This window comes from Balaenoptera acutorostrata, chromosome 9 (assembly GCF_949987535.1).
Source record: "Balaenoptera acutorostrata chromosome 9, mBalAcu1.1, whole genome shotgun sequence".
Lineage (NCBI taxonomy): Eukaryota > Metazoa > Chordata > Mammalia > Artiodactyla > Balaenopteridae > Balaenoptera > Balaenoptera acutorostrata.
The window spans coordinates 78,849,720-78,866,954 of NC_080072.1; the positions used below are offsets into that span (position 1 = coordinate 78,849,720).

Consider the following 17,235-nt stretch of genomic DNA (forward strand, 5'->3'; position numbering starts at 1 on the left):
ATCCTCCCTATCCCACCCCTCTAGGGGGTCACAAAGCACCAAGTGGATCTCCCTGTGCTATGCAGCTGCTTCCCACTAGCTAGCTATTTTACATTTGATAGTGTATATATGTCCATGCCACTCTCTCACTTAGTATACCACGTTCTTGGATTGGAAGAATCAACATTGTGAAAATGACTCTACTACCCAAAGCAATCTACAGATTCAATGCAATCCCTATCAAACTACCAATGGCATTTTTCACAGAACTAGAACAAAAAATTTCACAATTTGTATGAAAACATATTTTAACAGTGAAAATAAATACAGGAAATTCAACCCTATCAAATGAAGTTAACTCAAAATATCTTCTACTGTCCCCTTCTACAATTTTACTCTTTGCCTCCTTACCATAATTAGATAGTCAGAGCTCTCAGTGTGGACCCTCATGGAAAAAACAGGGTCTGATAAATTAATTTATACTAAATGTGGTGATTAATCAGATACTAAGATAAGGGATTTGAGCATTAATTTGTTGACTACTTATGTGTCATTATGATGCTCATTTCCTTCCTCAAATAGTTTTCAGTCTAGAAAAAATATTTATAACAATATTCTGAGATCTGGGATACTGAGGAATGTTTTAGAAGTATAATAAGAGTACAGAAGAATAATGATGTATGGGTAAGGAGATAATAACTGAGGATCACAGAACATCACCCAGATGTGATCTGAGCAACAACAACAAGTAGTTTGAGAATGATAAGGAATCTACCAGAGAGATCTGAAGCTGGGAAGCAGGAAAAGCTAGATAGAGGAAAACTATTTGCAAAGACTCAAGGTCATGCAAAGACATAGACTCTTCACAGGATGAAGAGTGGTTCATTATGAAGAGAAAGCATGATGGGTGTAGATGTGAGGAAGCAGCTAGGAGTTTGAGACGTGATTGGACAGGCAGAGAGAGATTAAGATTATGAAAGAATCATACATCATGCTGAAGAGTTTCAGATTTTATCCTGAATGCTGCATGGAGACTTGGATAGGCATTAGGTCGGTGGTAAGAGCATCATACACCACGCTGTGACCAACGTGTTGAAATAGGGAGTGGCCTGGTACTGAAAGCAGAGATAACAGAATTTCAAAAATAAAGATGAATGTTGATGAGAGCTTCAAATAAGGTTGTGGTAGTAAGAGAAAGTGGTAATTATATGTTAAACCTGAAACTCAAAAGTGAGGACAAAGCTGCACTAAGCACCCAATATCCTGAAGAGACACCTAAAAATTTAGGAACCAGGTAGCTCATTCAGGACACAGGTAGCTACACCAGTTCTGCTTGTCTAAATGTCATCTCAGCATAACGTTATCTTCCACCTCCACATCCTTCTTCACTCCTCACTTCTGTGTGTCTAAGACAATATTAGAGAGATGGGGAGACATTCTTTGTAGGCTTTGGCTTAATGTGGATTGTGAGATTTTTTCCTTACCTTTGCCAACTTGAAATTCAAGTAAGGGAGAAAATTCCAAGGACAGTCATAGACATTATGAAACTGGTATCTTATTCCTTATGGAACATTTGCTTAGGCAACAGAATTGCCGATTGTCTTCTGGCCCTGTTTGAATAAGGGGAGAAGATAACTGGAGAGAGATGACACAGCAGCAAGGGGGGTGGCAGGAAAGAGACCTACACTCCTACCATTTAGAAGAGCAGGAGTATGTGGGGTTCCCATGGGTTGGATGGAATTTAGAGAAGGGAGGCAAGCATGAGTGTTCTAGGCTCCATGAGCAAATTGACAGAAGTGAGAGCTGACAGAGAGGGGAAAACGCAGTGCCTGAAAAGGAGGCTACATCAGGGAACATTCAGGAAGAAGGACCCACAGACTAACTGACATGCTCACAAGCGCCAGTCTTTGGAGGCCTCCATCAGCAATAGCTCAGTGGACATCACTTCACCCAGAGTGTCAGCTGCATCCCAGTAAGGACCGAAAAGAAGTCAGAGGATGAAGAGACACTGCTCCCTTACCAGTTCTCTCCTCCCTACTATGACACAGAGAGGAGAAATAGATTTGGGGAGAAGAAAGAGAAAAGGTGTAAAGAGAGACCATTCTCCATTCTCCTTGTAGCTGCAGATTCCTGGGTTCGAGTCACTTGCTAAGGGCTGAGCGAGGGGAGGGGAAGAGGAGAACATCAGAGATAAATGTGCCCTTTGTGACAACTAAAAGTTATCTCAAAGCTGAGGGACCTTCTGGACGTTCAAAGGAAGTAGAAAAATAGATTAGACAGAACATGGTTAAAGGAAATAATTGGAAAAGGTCAAACCACTTCATGTTTGTTACCCACCGTGTTTAGACTCTCCAGTAAGCCAAAATCAAGGGGTTAGATGTAAGAGATGTTTAAAATGTGCAATAGATCTGGCTTGACCAATTTGTTATGATGGAAAAAGACAAATAAATGATGACTTCTGAGTTAATAGTCTGAATTTTACCCTGAACTTTAAAAAGGTAATACTCTAGGCTTCCCATCTTTGAGTACAGTTATGTCATCTACAAAATAAAATATTTTATGGTGGTTCTTAACCTTGTTTTCATCACAGATTCCCTTGAGAATCTGAGGAAAGTTACATAGTGTCTCCACAAGAATAGGTACATGCACACTCAGAATTTTTCATACAAATTTATGTAAAATAAGAAACATTGGTGTAAGAAGCCAATCTGAGGAAAAAAATTGAGTGTAGTTCAGTCTATGTTGTTTGTTGTGTCTGTGACAAATCCTGTAGCTATATCCTCAGAAAGAGGACAGTAAAAGTGTTTGTGGTTTTTATTTTATTTCATTTTGTTTTGCTAATGGCAAACACCTTCCAATACCTAGCTCTGACAAAGAAGCTGCCTCTGTTCCATCTCACCCTTTCTGCAGAGCATGGAGGTTCTGAAATGATTCGGTGGCTCAGCACAAAAGGCCCTGCAATTTCTTCAAGTTCCTTGCAGCGATGCTCAGAGCCAGGGATGAGATCCATTAATTAAAGTCACTTCTGCACTTAAGCTTTCCCTCTCGCTTTCTAAAGGCTGTCATACATGTCTTTCTGGGTCATCTCCCTTCTTCCTTCCAGCTAAACTGCATCTAAAGGGAAGAGCATGGTGACGGCACAGCCCTCCTTGAGTGCATATTGCCCTTAGCTTTGGAAAATCTTACTGATCAAGTTAAGGAGTGTGAATTTCTCTATTTCATCGTCTATAGGAAACATGTGTCTTCTGTTGTTACCCTTGAGTTTCCACTTCTGTCAGCTTCTATCACAGGTCAGAGCTGCCACTAAGCTTGTGATCTAATGCAAAGCTTTCTTCTGATGTTTACTTTGGGTCAACGTATAGTAGCTGAAAGTGCAGTATGAATTTTGGAATCCAGCAGGCATGCTCTAAAATCTTGACAGTTATTTCTGCCCTCTGTGCCTCATTTTCTTCCTTTTCCTTTATCAAATAAGTGTAAAATTACACCTGGGGTCTTTGTAAGAATTAAAATGTATTAAAAGAGGTTTTTTTTTACAGGGCTTGGCAGACAGTAGGAGCATAATAAATATTATCAAACAAACTATATGCCATTTTTTTTTAAAGTGATTTGAAGTGCTCTGGACATCAATTTCTTCATCTATAAGATAAATCACTTAAGGTATATCCAGTTTATTTCCATCCCTATTTATTAAGTACCAGCTATTGTGGAGTTTACAAAGACAATAAGTGCAGGAGGTTACAAGTGAGTCAGGTAGATACTGGCAGGCAAACAAATAAATCAAAGATCCTGGCTGAAATCAAGGCACTGCCACTTGCTGAATAGCCTTGAATAAAGCAATAAATGATGAGGAACCATAGTTTTCTCATTAGTAAATGAGGTTAACAATACTCAACTCACATAGTTAGAAGCCTTATGTGAAATAAGGTGTGGAAGGTTAGTAGGATGCCTGACACATAAAAAGTGATCAGTAAATGCTTAGCATTAGCAGAACCATATTAAGACCTTTATAGGTCCTAAGCTCTCTTACTTTTTAAAGTTTTCATCTCAGATTTTATCAAAAATCATGAATGTACCTATATCTCATATAAAATGTACTTTTGTTATAGAATATTTTGAAATAATTTTTATAACTCTATCATTGAAAGTACTAATATAATAGTAAAATTTTATTATATTTTTATGGTGGTAACTCTTTCTTATACATCAATGGAAGAGATAAATTGGGGTTGACTAATTGTTACAACATTCCATTGTATTATTTTCAACACTGAAGTAGTTTTTAATTATCTGAAGCAATCATTTTTTTCAGTTCTCAAGTCTTAATGTAGGTGCTTGAAAATGCTGAAACTGTAGTGCTCAGTGGATAAGACACACAAGCTATCATGTACTAAGAAAAAAATGTGACAATGCTATTTTGCTTCTGAGGAAGTAGAAAAATGAAGGCAGGAATAATCCTAACTAAAGAGCATTAAGGAGGAGTTCAGGCAGATAGCACATTTGAGCTGTGATAAATAGATAGGAATCTAACCATTGAAAGGTACATGGTCTTATGACCAGAGAAATGGTCTCCAAATACAGGTCTGAACAGTTCAATTGTGCAAGATATTCATTAGGGGATGGGAGGGGGGAAAGGAGAAAATGGAATAGCATGTTTGTTTTACTTATAATATCTAATTATTATATGTTTACAGTGTACTTAGCATTATTAGTATAGCACTCTATGTGTGTATGTGTGTGAGACGCATAGGTAATTTACAAATGAAATAAAACACACATTGAAAATGCATTACAAAGAGTTTGGAGACCTGCAGAGCACAGGAGATCAGGGATGATAGAAGTTATGACCATTTGGTGAAGACTTTTAACTGTTCTACAAAGGAGTAAGTATGTTATTTTGCAGGCTAGAGAGAGCCATGAAAATTTCAGGCAAAAGAGTGAGCTCTAATTTAGGAAGCTAATCCAGAGGAAATGTGCAATTTGAATGCAAGGAGTGAAAGACTAGAGTTCAGAAAAGCAATTAGAAAACAGGCTTATCAATAAATAATTTTACCTATCCCCCCAACAAAACCTGGATAAGAATAAGACTTACCTAATGTTCAGCCCTCAAATGAGTTGTCACCTCCCCTGAGATTTCTTCTCTAACCACACTCACATCCCCCAGGTTGGTGAGCTGTCCCCCTATGTAATCCAAAGAGTTACCTATGCTTATTCCTTTCCAGAATTTAATATGCTCAATGTTAATTTCTTGCTTGCTTGTCTGATGATTCCTCTTTACTTGTAATTCCTGAGGGTAGGAACTGGAACTTATTCATCGTTGTATACCAGATACCTTCTGTAGTGTCTGGACTACAGAAGCTATTCAATAAGAAGTTGACAAATCTAACTGAGACACTTCACTCCATCTCCTGCTTCCAGCCATTCAGTGGCCTAATTCCTACTTCTTGCAGGTATCATCTTAGATATCACTTTCTCCGGAAACGTGCATCTCCATTAGCACGATCTCATTTAATTATAATTACACGTATAATTGTTTTTCCTATTAAGAAGATGACAGGAGGGACACCTTCAAGATGGCGGAGGAGTAAGACGTGGAGATCACCTTCCTCCCCACAAATACATCAAAACTACATCTACATGTGGAATAACTCCTACAGAACACCTACTGAATGCTGGCAGAAACCTCAGACTTCCCAAAAGACGCCCTCAGACGACCTACACACAGAAGCAGGGCCAGATCCAAAGCTGAACCCCAGGATCTGTGTGAACAAAGAAGAGAAAGGGAAATTTCTCCCAGAAGCCTCAGGAACAGCAGACTAAATCTCCACAATCAACTTGATGTGCCCTGCATTTGTGGAATACCTGAATAGACAACAAATCATCCCAAAATTGAGGCTGTGGACTTTGGGAGAAAGTGTAGACTTGGGGTTTGCTTTCTGCATCTAATTTATTTATGGTTTTACATTAATCTTAGTTTAGTATTTACAGCTTATTATCTTTGGTAGATTTGTTTACTGATTTGGTTGCTCTCTTCATTTTCTTTATTTTGAGACGAAAGTGTATTCTGTTGTTTTTGGATGGAATGTCCTATAAATATCAATTATGTCCATGTTGTTTAATGTATCATTTAAGCTGTGTTTCCTAATTTATTTTCATTTTGGAAGATCTGTCCATTGGTGAAAGTGGGATGTTAACGTCCCCTACTATGATTGTGTTACTGTCGATTTCCCCTCTTATGGCTGTTAGCATTTGCCTTATGTATTGAGGTGCTCCTATTTTGGATGCATAAATATTTACAATTGTTGTATCTCCTTGGATTGATCCCTTGATCATTATGTAGTGTCCTTCTTTGTCTCTTGTAATAGTCCTTGTTTTAAAGTCTATTTTGTCTGATATGAGAATTGCTACTCCAGCTTTCTTTTGATTTCCATTTGCATGGAATATCTTTTTTCCATCCCTTCACTTTCAGTCTTTATGTGTCCCTACGTCTGAAGTGGGTCTCTTGTAGACAGCATATATACAGGTCTTGTTTTTGTATCCATTCAGCCAATCTATGTCTTTTGGTTGGAGCATTTAATCCATTTACATTTAAGGTAGTCATCAATATGTATGTTCCTATTTCTTAATTGTCCATTTTCTTAATTGTTTTGGGTTTGTTATTGTAAGTCTTTTCCTTCTCTTGTGTTTTCTGCCTAGAGAAATTCCTTTAGCATTTGTTGTAAAGCTGGTTTGGTGATGCTGAATTCTCTTAGCTTTTGCTTGTCTGTTAAGGTTTTAATTTCTCTGTTGAATCTGAATGAGATCCTTGCTGGGTAGAGTAATCTGGGTTGTAGGTTTTTCCCTTTCATCACTTTAAATATGTCCTGTCATTCCGTTCTGGCTTGCAGAGTTTCTGTTGAAAGATCAGCTATTAAACGTATGGGGATTCCCTTGTATGTTATTTGTTGCTTTTCTCTTGCTGCTTTTAATATTTCTTCTTTGTATTTAATTTTTGGCAGTTTGATTAATATGTGTCTTGGTGTGTTTCTCCTTGGATTTATCCTGTATGGGACTCTCTGTGCTTCCTAGACTTGACTGACTATTTCCTTTCCCATATTATGGAAATTTTCAACTATAACCTCTTCAAATATTTTCTCAGTCCCTTTCTTTATCTCTTCTTCTTCTGGGATCCCTATAATTTGAATGTTGGTGCTTTTAATGTTGTCCCAGAAGTCTCTGAGACTGTCCTCAATACTTTTCATTCTTTTTTCTTTATTCTACTCTGCAGTAGTTATTTCCACTATTTTATCTTCCAGGTCACTTATCCATTCTTCTGCCTCAGTTATTCTGCTATTGATCCCTTCTAGAGAATTTTAAATTTCATTTATTGTGTTGTTCATCATTGTTTATTTGCTCTTTAGCTCTTTTAGTTCATTGTTAAATGTTTCTTGTATTTTTTCCATTCTATTTCCAAGATTTTGGATCACCTTTATTATCATTACTCTGAAATCTTTTTTAGGTAGACTGCCTATTTCCTCTTCATTTGTTTGGTCTGGAGGGTTTTTACCTTCCTCCTTCATCTGCTGTTTATTTCTCTGTCTTCTCATTTTGCTTAACTTACTGTGTTTAGGGTCTCCTTTTTGCAGGCTGCAGGTTCGCAGTTCCCACTGTTTTTGGTGTCTTCCCACTGTTTTTGGTGTCTTCCCACAGTGGCTAAAGTTGGTTCAGTGGGTTGTGTAGGCTTCCTGTTGAAGGGGGCTGGTGCCTGTTTTCTGGTGGATGAGGCTGTATCTTGTTCTTCTGGTGGGCAGAACCACGTCCGGTGGTGTGTTTTGTGGTGTCTGTGAACTTCTTATGATTTTAGGCAGCCTCTCTGCTAAGGGTGGGTTTGTGTTCCTGTCTTGCTAGTTCTTTGGCATAAGGTGTCCAGCACTGGAGCTTGATGGTCATTGAGGGGAGCTGGGCCTTAGCATGGATATGGGTATCTCTGGGAGAACTTTCACCATCTGATATTACATGGGGCCAGGAGGTGTCTTGTGGACCAATGTCCTGAACTCGGCTCTCCCACCCCAGAGACTCAGGCCTGACGCTTTGTTGGAGCACCAAGACCCTGTCAGCCACACGGCCAGGTACATGGGTAGTTTCTTGATTTTTCGGAAGTCTGAGGTCTTCTGCCAGCGTTCAGTAGGTATTCTGTAGGAGGTGTTCCACATGTAGATGTATTTTTGATGTATTTGTGGAGAGGAAGGCAATCTCCACGTCTTACTCTTCTGCCATCTTGAAGGTCTCTGGTGTGCTGAAGAGCTTGCTGAAATGCAGATTCCTGAAATCCACTCTCAGACTTCAGCCAATATGTCCAGGTTGGGCCCCAAGATGTGAGCCCCAAGATTTTTAGCCATGTCCTCTATTCCTCTGTGTATTACTTCTTAAAACTACATGTTTCTCTATAATTACCTCAAAATATTTCATATAAATAAATGCATTAATTAATTAATTTTTTAAAAGTACTTTACTATAGCATCAAAAAAGGATAAATCTGACAAAAGATATCTAAGACCTGTAGACTGATAACTACAAAATATTTCTTATACAAATTTTAAGTGACCTAAATAAATGGAGCTATGCCATGTTCATGTACTGTAAAGCCATATCATTAACATGTTAATTTTTTTGTGAAAATTGAGCTAAAGATGCACTGAAATTCCTATCAAAATCTCAGTAGGCTTTTTCAAAATTGACAAGCTAATTGCAAAATTCATATGGAAATGCAAAGAATATAGCCAAAACAGCTCAGAAAAAGAAGAGCAAAGTAGAAAGAATTAACTTACATGACTTCAAGACAGATCATATTGCTACAGTAATCAAGATAGTAGATCAATGAGGTAGCAGAGAGAGTTAAGTATTTGTTGACCTACACATATAATGCTAATTGATTTATCTTTTGGGCGGGGATTTTGCAACCAACTTTTTATTAAGGAAATGCCAAACATTTACAAAAATAGAGAAAATAGTTTAATGAGCAGCTATTTGCAGCGTCACCAATTTTCGACTCATCAATGTGTTTCATCTATGCCCCAACCTAATTCCCTGTGCCTCCGTGAATTATTTTTAAGCAAACCCCAGATCGCTCCATCACTTCATTGGTAAATACAGTCAATTCTCATTTTTCTGTGTATCTATGTTCTATAAATCCATCACAAACACTGAATTAACAAATACTGAACCATTGCTCATGGGGGAAAAACAGGGTTAGGTTCTTGCAAACCTCTGATCACCTTGTGGACAACTGGTCAGTACATAGCCCTGTCTTATGCTTGTCTGTTTAAAGACACCTGATATAATATATAATGTTGATTTATTAACATTGAACTCATGGTCAGCAACACCATAACTCATAATGGAAAGAGGTTTACCTAATGCATGGTTTTTCTCTGTAATGTACAGCTAATTGATTTTTTTTTTTTATTGGAGTATAGTTGCTTCACACTGTTTTGTCCGTTTCTGCTGTACAGCAAAGTGAATCAGCCATACATATACATATATCCCCTCTTTTTTGGATTTCTTTCACATTTAGGTCACAACAGAGCATCCAGTAGAGTTCCCTGTGCTATACAATAGGTTCTCATTAGTTATCTATTTTATGCATAGTAGTGTATATATGTCAATCCCAGTCTCCCAGTTCATCTCACCCCCATTCCCCCTTGGTATCCATACGTTTGTTCTTTATGTCTGTGTCTCTGTTTCTGCTTTGCAAACAAAATCATCTATACCATTTTTCTAGATTGCACATATATGTGTTAATATATGATATTTGTTTTTCTCTTTCTGACTTACTTCACTCTGTATGACAGTCTCTAGGTCCATCCACGTCTCTACAAATGACTCAATTTCGTTCCTTTTTATAGCTGAGTAAATATTGTATATATGTACCACATCTTCTTTATCCATTCCTCTGTTGATGGACGTTTAGATGCTCAACATCACTAATTATTAGAGAAATGCAAATCAAAACTACAATGAGGTATCACTTCACACTGGTCAGAATGGCCATCATTTAAAAATCTACACACAATAAATGCTGGACAGGGTGTGGAGAAAAGGGAACCGTCTTAACACTGTTGGTGGGAATGTAAATTGATACAACCACTATGGAAAACAGTATGGAGGTTCCTTAAAAAACTAAAAATAGAACTACCATATGACCCAGCAACCCCACTACTGGGCATATACCCAGAGAAAACCATAATTCAAAAAGATACATGCACCCCAATGTTCATTGCAGCACTATTTACAATAGCCAGGACATGAATGCCAATTAATTTTTGACAATGGAGAGAAGATAGGCTTTTCCAAATGGTGGCACAGAACAACTGGATAATCATATACTAAATAAATAAATAAATAAGTAGTTAGATTCCTACCTCATAGCATGAACAAAATGTAACTCAAAATGAATCATAGACATAAACATAAAAATTAAAACTATAGAACATCAAAAAGAAAACATAGAAAAACTTTGTGACCTTAGGTTAGGTAACAAACCTAACCTATTGCTTAGTACAACAACAAAAGCACAAAGCATAAAATAGATTGGACTTCATCAACCAAGAACTTCTGCTGTTGGAAAAATGCTAAGACATGCCAGAAACTGGTAAAAAAATATTTGCCAGTCTGATACCTGCAAAAGGAGTTCTATATAGAATATAAAAAGAACTCTCAAACCTCAATAACAACTCCATAAAAATGGTAAAATATTCTCACGCTCTCTTCACCCAAGAAGATATACAGATGGAAAGTAAGCAAAAATAAAGATGCTCAACATCAGCAGTCATTAGGGAAATGGAACTTATAACAACAAGATTCTAGTACCTGCTTATCGTAATCACTAAAATTAAAAAGACTGACCATATCAAGTGTTGCAAGAACTCTCACACTGGGATGCTAGGAATGTAAAGTGGCACAACCATGTGGAAACAGTATGGCAGCTTCTTAAAAAGTTAAACATAAAACTAACCAGATGATCTAGTCATTACAGTTCTAAGTATCTATCCAAAAGAAATAAAGCAAATATTCATAAAATACATATATACAAATCTTCATAGCAGCTTTATTTGTAATAGCCACAAGCTGAAAATAACACAAGCATCCACCAAAAGGTGAAAGATATGCAAGTTGTGCCATCTACACACAGTGGAATACTGCTCAGCGATGAAGAGGAATGGATTCTTGATCATTGTAACAAGGATGACACTCAATTTAATTTCAACTTAATTATGCTGAGTGAAATTAACTAAATAAAAGGAGTACATAATGTTAAGAGTCTATTTACATAAAATTTTGTAAAAGTGAAAACTTACTCTAGTGATAGAAAGCAGATCAGTAGTAGTCCAGTGATAAGTGTGGTATGAGAAGGGGCTGGGGGGAGAGAATACAAAGGAACACAAGGAAGCTTTGAGGGTGACATATATGTTGATGATCTCGACGATGCTAATTAATGGTTTCATGACTGTATATCTATACATGAGAACTTTTCAAAGTTATACACTTTAAACATGCGAGCTTATTATATGCCTATTATACATCAGTAAAGCTGTTAAAAAAAAATTGGCAGCTTCTCATTGACCTAAAATAAAGGTCAGATATTTTTCATAGTATGCGAGGTCCTGCATGATCTTACTCCCTGTCTACCTCTCCAGTCTCACCTTGAGCCGCTCTCTGCTCCCGCTTTATATATGCCATCATAATTGGCCATTTCATTCTTCAAGGTTTTGTGGTCTTTCCCATCTGGAGGCCTTGCAAATGTCATTCCCTCTGCTTTCCCACACTTTGCCTAGTTAGCTCTCTTTCATCCTTCAGTTCTCACTGCAATACTTCCCTCAGAAAAGATTCATCAAACACCCTAAATAGTTAAGGCTTTCATAGTAAGAACTTTCCCTGGCACTCTCTACTTTTTCTTTTTTAAAATTTGTCACAAATTTTATTTAAAATTTTGAGTAAATTTTCAATTAATGTCTACACACATCACAAAAATAGAATAATTTACATATATTATCAAGTTAGTACTGTTAAAGAACTAGTTAGATATAATTATGACAGTTTTACATATAAGGAAAGAGACTGAGTAATTTTAAGATCACACAAGTACTCGTCAATGGCAGTGATTTGAATGCAACCCTCTCTGACCTTAAAGCACACAGTCTCAATTAGTGATTAATGATTCCATGATATAATATCCATTATGATAGGGTACCAGAAAAAAATCTAATCTAGAAGTCAAAGCATGATCTCTAAATAATATGGCAGCAGGTGTATAGGTGATACTCCCAGACAAGCACTTGGAAGGGTCTAAAATAGGTGGTACTATCTGACAGGTAAGCTAAACATGGAAATGGAGAGTCCAGAAAATGATCCTGAAATTTGGAGATCAAGAGAGGCATCAGGAAGTTAGCAATGAATCCTTGCAAGATAGGGTAAGCACAATAGTATACTAGATAGATTGTGGTACTGGGCAAGTTACCAAGGCAAAGATCCAGTAATTAAGTGCAAGATGAGAACCAAGACATCTCCAGGTCTAGGCAGAAACTTGTGGAGAAATTTAGAGACCAGAAGAGAGTAAATGTGCCTTGATACTAAGTGCTAGAATGCTGATTTGCGTTTCTAAAATTCCTCCCTGTCCACAACAGACCTTCACCTTACCACTCCCTTATTACCCCATTCCAAGTTCAAGGATGTCTCAGAAGAATTAGTCTACAAATGTGAAGATTCCAAATGTAGGAGTCGCATGTTAATAGCATAGGGCAGAAGACAAAGAAGCTGGAAATTGCAAAGAAATATTAATTCAGTATTCAATTATCTCAGTATTTGTTTGCAATAGCCAGATGTTATAATATAAATTCCATTCATTGTCTGTTCTATTTTTTTATTTTCCAAATTAAAAAAAGAGCTTATCTGATAAGGATTTGCAACTGGAATCAGTAGACAGCCTTTTGGTTAAATGACACTGTCACTTAACAGGTAAAAAACATCATGGTATTCAAAATTCTTCATCCTCCAAGTGGATCAGTGACCTAAAGTGCAGGAGTGTTCATAAACTCTCTTTGTAATATATTGCCTCCTGTCAGGGAGAAAGGACTTATCTTAAATTAAGAGCTAAGATACTACCAGTATCTAAGATACATTTATTTCTTTAAAGGGGGTGACTTTTTAAGCCAAACTTCTCATCTGCTAGATTAGTATTTACACCAGTCAGTAAAATGTAGACATTTTCACAATATTAACAATCTGCACAAACTGTAGTAATTTAACTATATTTCAATAAAGTGTGTCATTCTCACAAGAGAAGGCTTATTTGTTTATAAAAAGTATAATCTTTGCTTTCAAATAAATCTTTTTGTAGCATGTGTATCTTCGTGATTGAAATGGAGTAAGTGCATATATTCCATTTTTATAGAAATAGCACTATCTAAATAAACAGAATTTTTCATTGACCATCTTAAATGGATTATATAACTTTAGAGACCACTGTATTTTCCAAATGTCTCATTAACATCCCTGCTAGACATAAATTACAGTCAAATCCTCTATTCCTAGTTTGGCTTGCTTCTAAATTTGGATCCCTTCTCATACATTGTAAATCAAATTTGATCCATATTGAAAACAGTATGATGTTTTTAAACTGGTCTCTTTATGGATAATAATATGTAAGTATAAATTAATAAGCAATATTCAGCAGCCTAGAATCTAATCCAATTGCTAAAAGTTCAGTGCTGTCCATAGCCATCAGTTCTGGACTGATTGGCAAAACTGAATACATATTTTAAAATAACATAAAGGATGTTGATAAACTGATTTAGCCATTATTCTTGTATCTTAAATAGTTTAATGTTATCATGTTGCCCTGCAATAAACTATTCTTTTCAGAACTAGGAGGATCCAATTTTAGGATTTTAAGTTCAGTGAGACCTTTGGTTTTCTACCAAAAGTAGCACAGACTGTTACTTCCTCTTTCCTAAAAGAAGTCAGTCTAAATTCTAGTGGCATATCAAATAAAATCACAACAGCCACTTCTGTTATGTGTCGGGTTGCTTCAGTAGGTCAATGCACTGGTGAAATAATAGGTTATACTTCAGGAGCATAAGAGGGAGAAAAGGACAAAAATTCTAATTAAGTTTGATATCCTTATATTTCTGGAATGATGAATACACAGGAGAATATGGTAATCCTGAATGTCAACCTCATTTTCACAGAACTTCTAAAAATTTTTAATAATGCTTTAATTTCTCACCTTCATATAAGACTCAAGATCCACTTTTGATAAAGGTCTTGAAAGAGCCCAAATACAAACTCAGATGTCACGTTTTTATGTTTGAAAAGCGCAGTGCGAGCGGCCCAGGTTTCAGGTATCAGGGCTGTCACGCCCTTGCTACACCGGTTGCACTGCAGAGAAACCACCACAAATCATCTCGAGGCTGTATACAATTAATTTTATGTTTGTACTTGTCCTCCTCTATGTTTTTATGCTGTTTCTTTTTATATTTGATTTTTGAGGTCATTCTTGGTTTGAGGTGAAATACCTCAAGCTTAATATTAAAATAACGCTGGTGATATTGTAGTATAAGTTTTAATAACCAAATTCAGGGTCACCTTTTTTCCCACAAGTTTTAAAAGGAACTGTCATAAAGTTGTCAAAAGAAAAATAACCTGTCACTCCCTAACCCTTTTAAATATAAGAAGGTATTATGTGGGTTTATTGCATAATTTCTTGAAGGGCAAAACATTTCTACTATCACTGCATATTTTCACAGTGATCCTTTATCTTATTTATTATTACTTGGAAGTGGTTTCAGACTTCATGAGAGTTTCTTACCACTTAGTTGATTTTCAGTTAAACAGGAAAAAAAAAAAAAAACTTTTTAATAATTTTCAGAATAGCTATTCTTCCAGACGGGAGTCTACGGATCCTAAATGCTTCTAAATCAGATGAGGGAAAGTACGTTTGCCAAGGGGAAAATGTCTTTGGTTCTGCTGAAATCATAGCTTCTGTTTCTGTGAAAGGTAAGAAAATGTGGCTAAATGTTTTATAAGCATAGTTTCATGGCCTTATCAGAAAGTGAATAAATATAACGTGCATGTATGTGTATTTGCATGTATGTGTGTGCATGTTCCTATTCAAGAAATATATTGTACACAAAGAACTAACACAGTCGAATTATCCCTTTCCATTATTTAGGGGACTATGAAGAAAGGAACACCTTGTTGGTAGAAATTTAAATATTATGCTCTGAACAAAATATGTGGGAGGATAAAGAAAGCTTTCTGAAGTTTTAGTCGAGGTCTCAAAATTTAAAAGTATGCCAACAGTATAAAAATATTTTCCTGAATCAAGATTAATTTTAGCATCAATCAGTAATATTCCTTTGTTACCACTTCAACTGGGGATTTGGGGCAAAAAAATGAATAGCAGAGGGAGGACGTGAACATGTGGTGTTGAAATATACATCAGATGAACTGACAACAGAGCTACTCTTTGATTTCTGCATCAATGGAATTTTTATACACTGTAATTTTTTAGTATTATAAATATGACTGCTTAAATGTTTCTGTTAGTTTTCTAGTTTTAAAGTGAACTAGATTCCAAGTCTAGAACCTTCTTCTGAGACTACCTGCCATTGTTTAGTACTAAGAAAATCTCCTATCTTAGACATTCTCTTCATCTGGTAAAGGAATACTTTTCACGGTGAAGTATATCACTAATTTTTTCCATTCGTGCATGTAGTATATAATGAATCATACTTTGGCCACAAAAAAATATAGTAATGTTCATTTTCCCCTTTCTTTAGAAAGAGAAATGTAATTAAAATAGCCAGCACTCTGATATTTCAGAAAAGAGGCAAACATCCAGGGAAGGAAGGAACATAATTTTAAAAATGTCTTCACTTATAGCATACATTACTGGAATCCAAGTCAATTTTCCAGTCTGGGTCTCATTCCTTGTGTGTGCTAAACAACGTTTTTCATAGTGAGGCAATGCTGGATCCACAGACTTTTTAAATTTAATAATAACAAAAATGTTCTCTGTTAATTACGAGTTAAGTGGAATATTTAGTTACTCAGAACATTCCAGTTCTCACAAAGTTGAGACTGCAGTATGCTGTGATGATCTGTCTTCTCTGATGAAGCCAGAATTTAGAATGCCACACAGAATATTTGACTTCCAGAATGTTAATATTTACAGTGGCATTCCTTTCCTGGTATCGCTCTTTCTGAGACTGCTTTGAAGGACGCTGCATATTAAAGGATCTTATCAGTGGTTAACAATGGTCCTTCATCAGACTATGTTATTGCAAACAGTAGAGCTGAAATAGGAAAATTAGGCTAATTTTTCATCTGTGTCAGGCTTCTTGAGGTATCTACAATCAGGAACCTAATTAGGAAAAAAGAAAGTATCAAAATTCTGTCTCCATCACCTCCCTACTTTATTCAAAAAAAATATCATATTGCAGTTGTTTGATCATTAGCTGAACTAACCCTTAGATGTACAGCTGGTATTAGCCTTTATTGGTTTAAAGTTGCTCTAAACCCAGTAAAAATGTATCTATTTTTAAAAAATTTAACTGAATCATTAAATAGTTAATGTAAACATTTTTTCTCAAAAAACATTTCTATTCAATATTTTGCCTCTTTTTTAGATCTCAATTAAAGCATCCACAGTCTATCAAAGGGGAAATTTTATAATGAGCCAGAGTTGCCTCTTCTACTCCTCTACTTACAAGGTTTTGTAAACTATAAAGCGAATACAAGCTGGTATAGTAGTAGTAGTATAGTTTTCATCTCCTTTAAGATAGTAATTTGAAGGGAGGTGCTCCGTATAACTTTTAAAGTGAACTCACTTGAATTATTCCTCCTTAGATGTGAAGTATTTTTTATTGTAAAAATTATTTTATTTATACTTGATGATCCTTGAAGGTGGACAGGGAGGCTACAGCTTCTTTTTTCTAATGTTCCTCCATCCAAGAGCGCCAAATGCTCTTTCTAGTTATGTAGTCTTTCCTCTTTTTCATCCAAGCTGACTTCTTAACAGGAATAGGGACTTTTAAATCATCTGTTCCCTACAAATGCCTAGTGAAATGCCCTAACATACAAAATGGTAATATTTCAATTAATAATAGTTTATTAAACGATATGTATCTGGAGCAACTGTATTACATAGATTCCTTGTTTAATTTTTTTCTCTATTATTTAAAATACAGAATGAAGGTGAAAACTATACGTTATGCTAAT

General features: G+C 36.1%; 1 protein-coding gene across 1 annotated transcript in view; it reads left to right on the forward strand.

The window, feature by feature from the left end:
- Nucleotides 1–17,235, forward strand: part of CNTN5 (contactin 5) — a 1,403,535-nt gene that overhangs the window by 1,208,733 nt on the left and 177,567 nt on the right. The window contains exon 14 of the mRNA XM_057553585.1: nucleotides 14,882–15,009. Coding sequence (XP_057409568.1) covers nucleotides 14,882–15,009 — 128 coding nt within the window. The remainder of the gene's footprint in view (nucleotides 1–14,881; nucleotides 15,010–17,235) is intronic.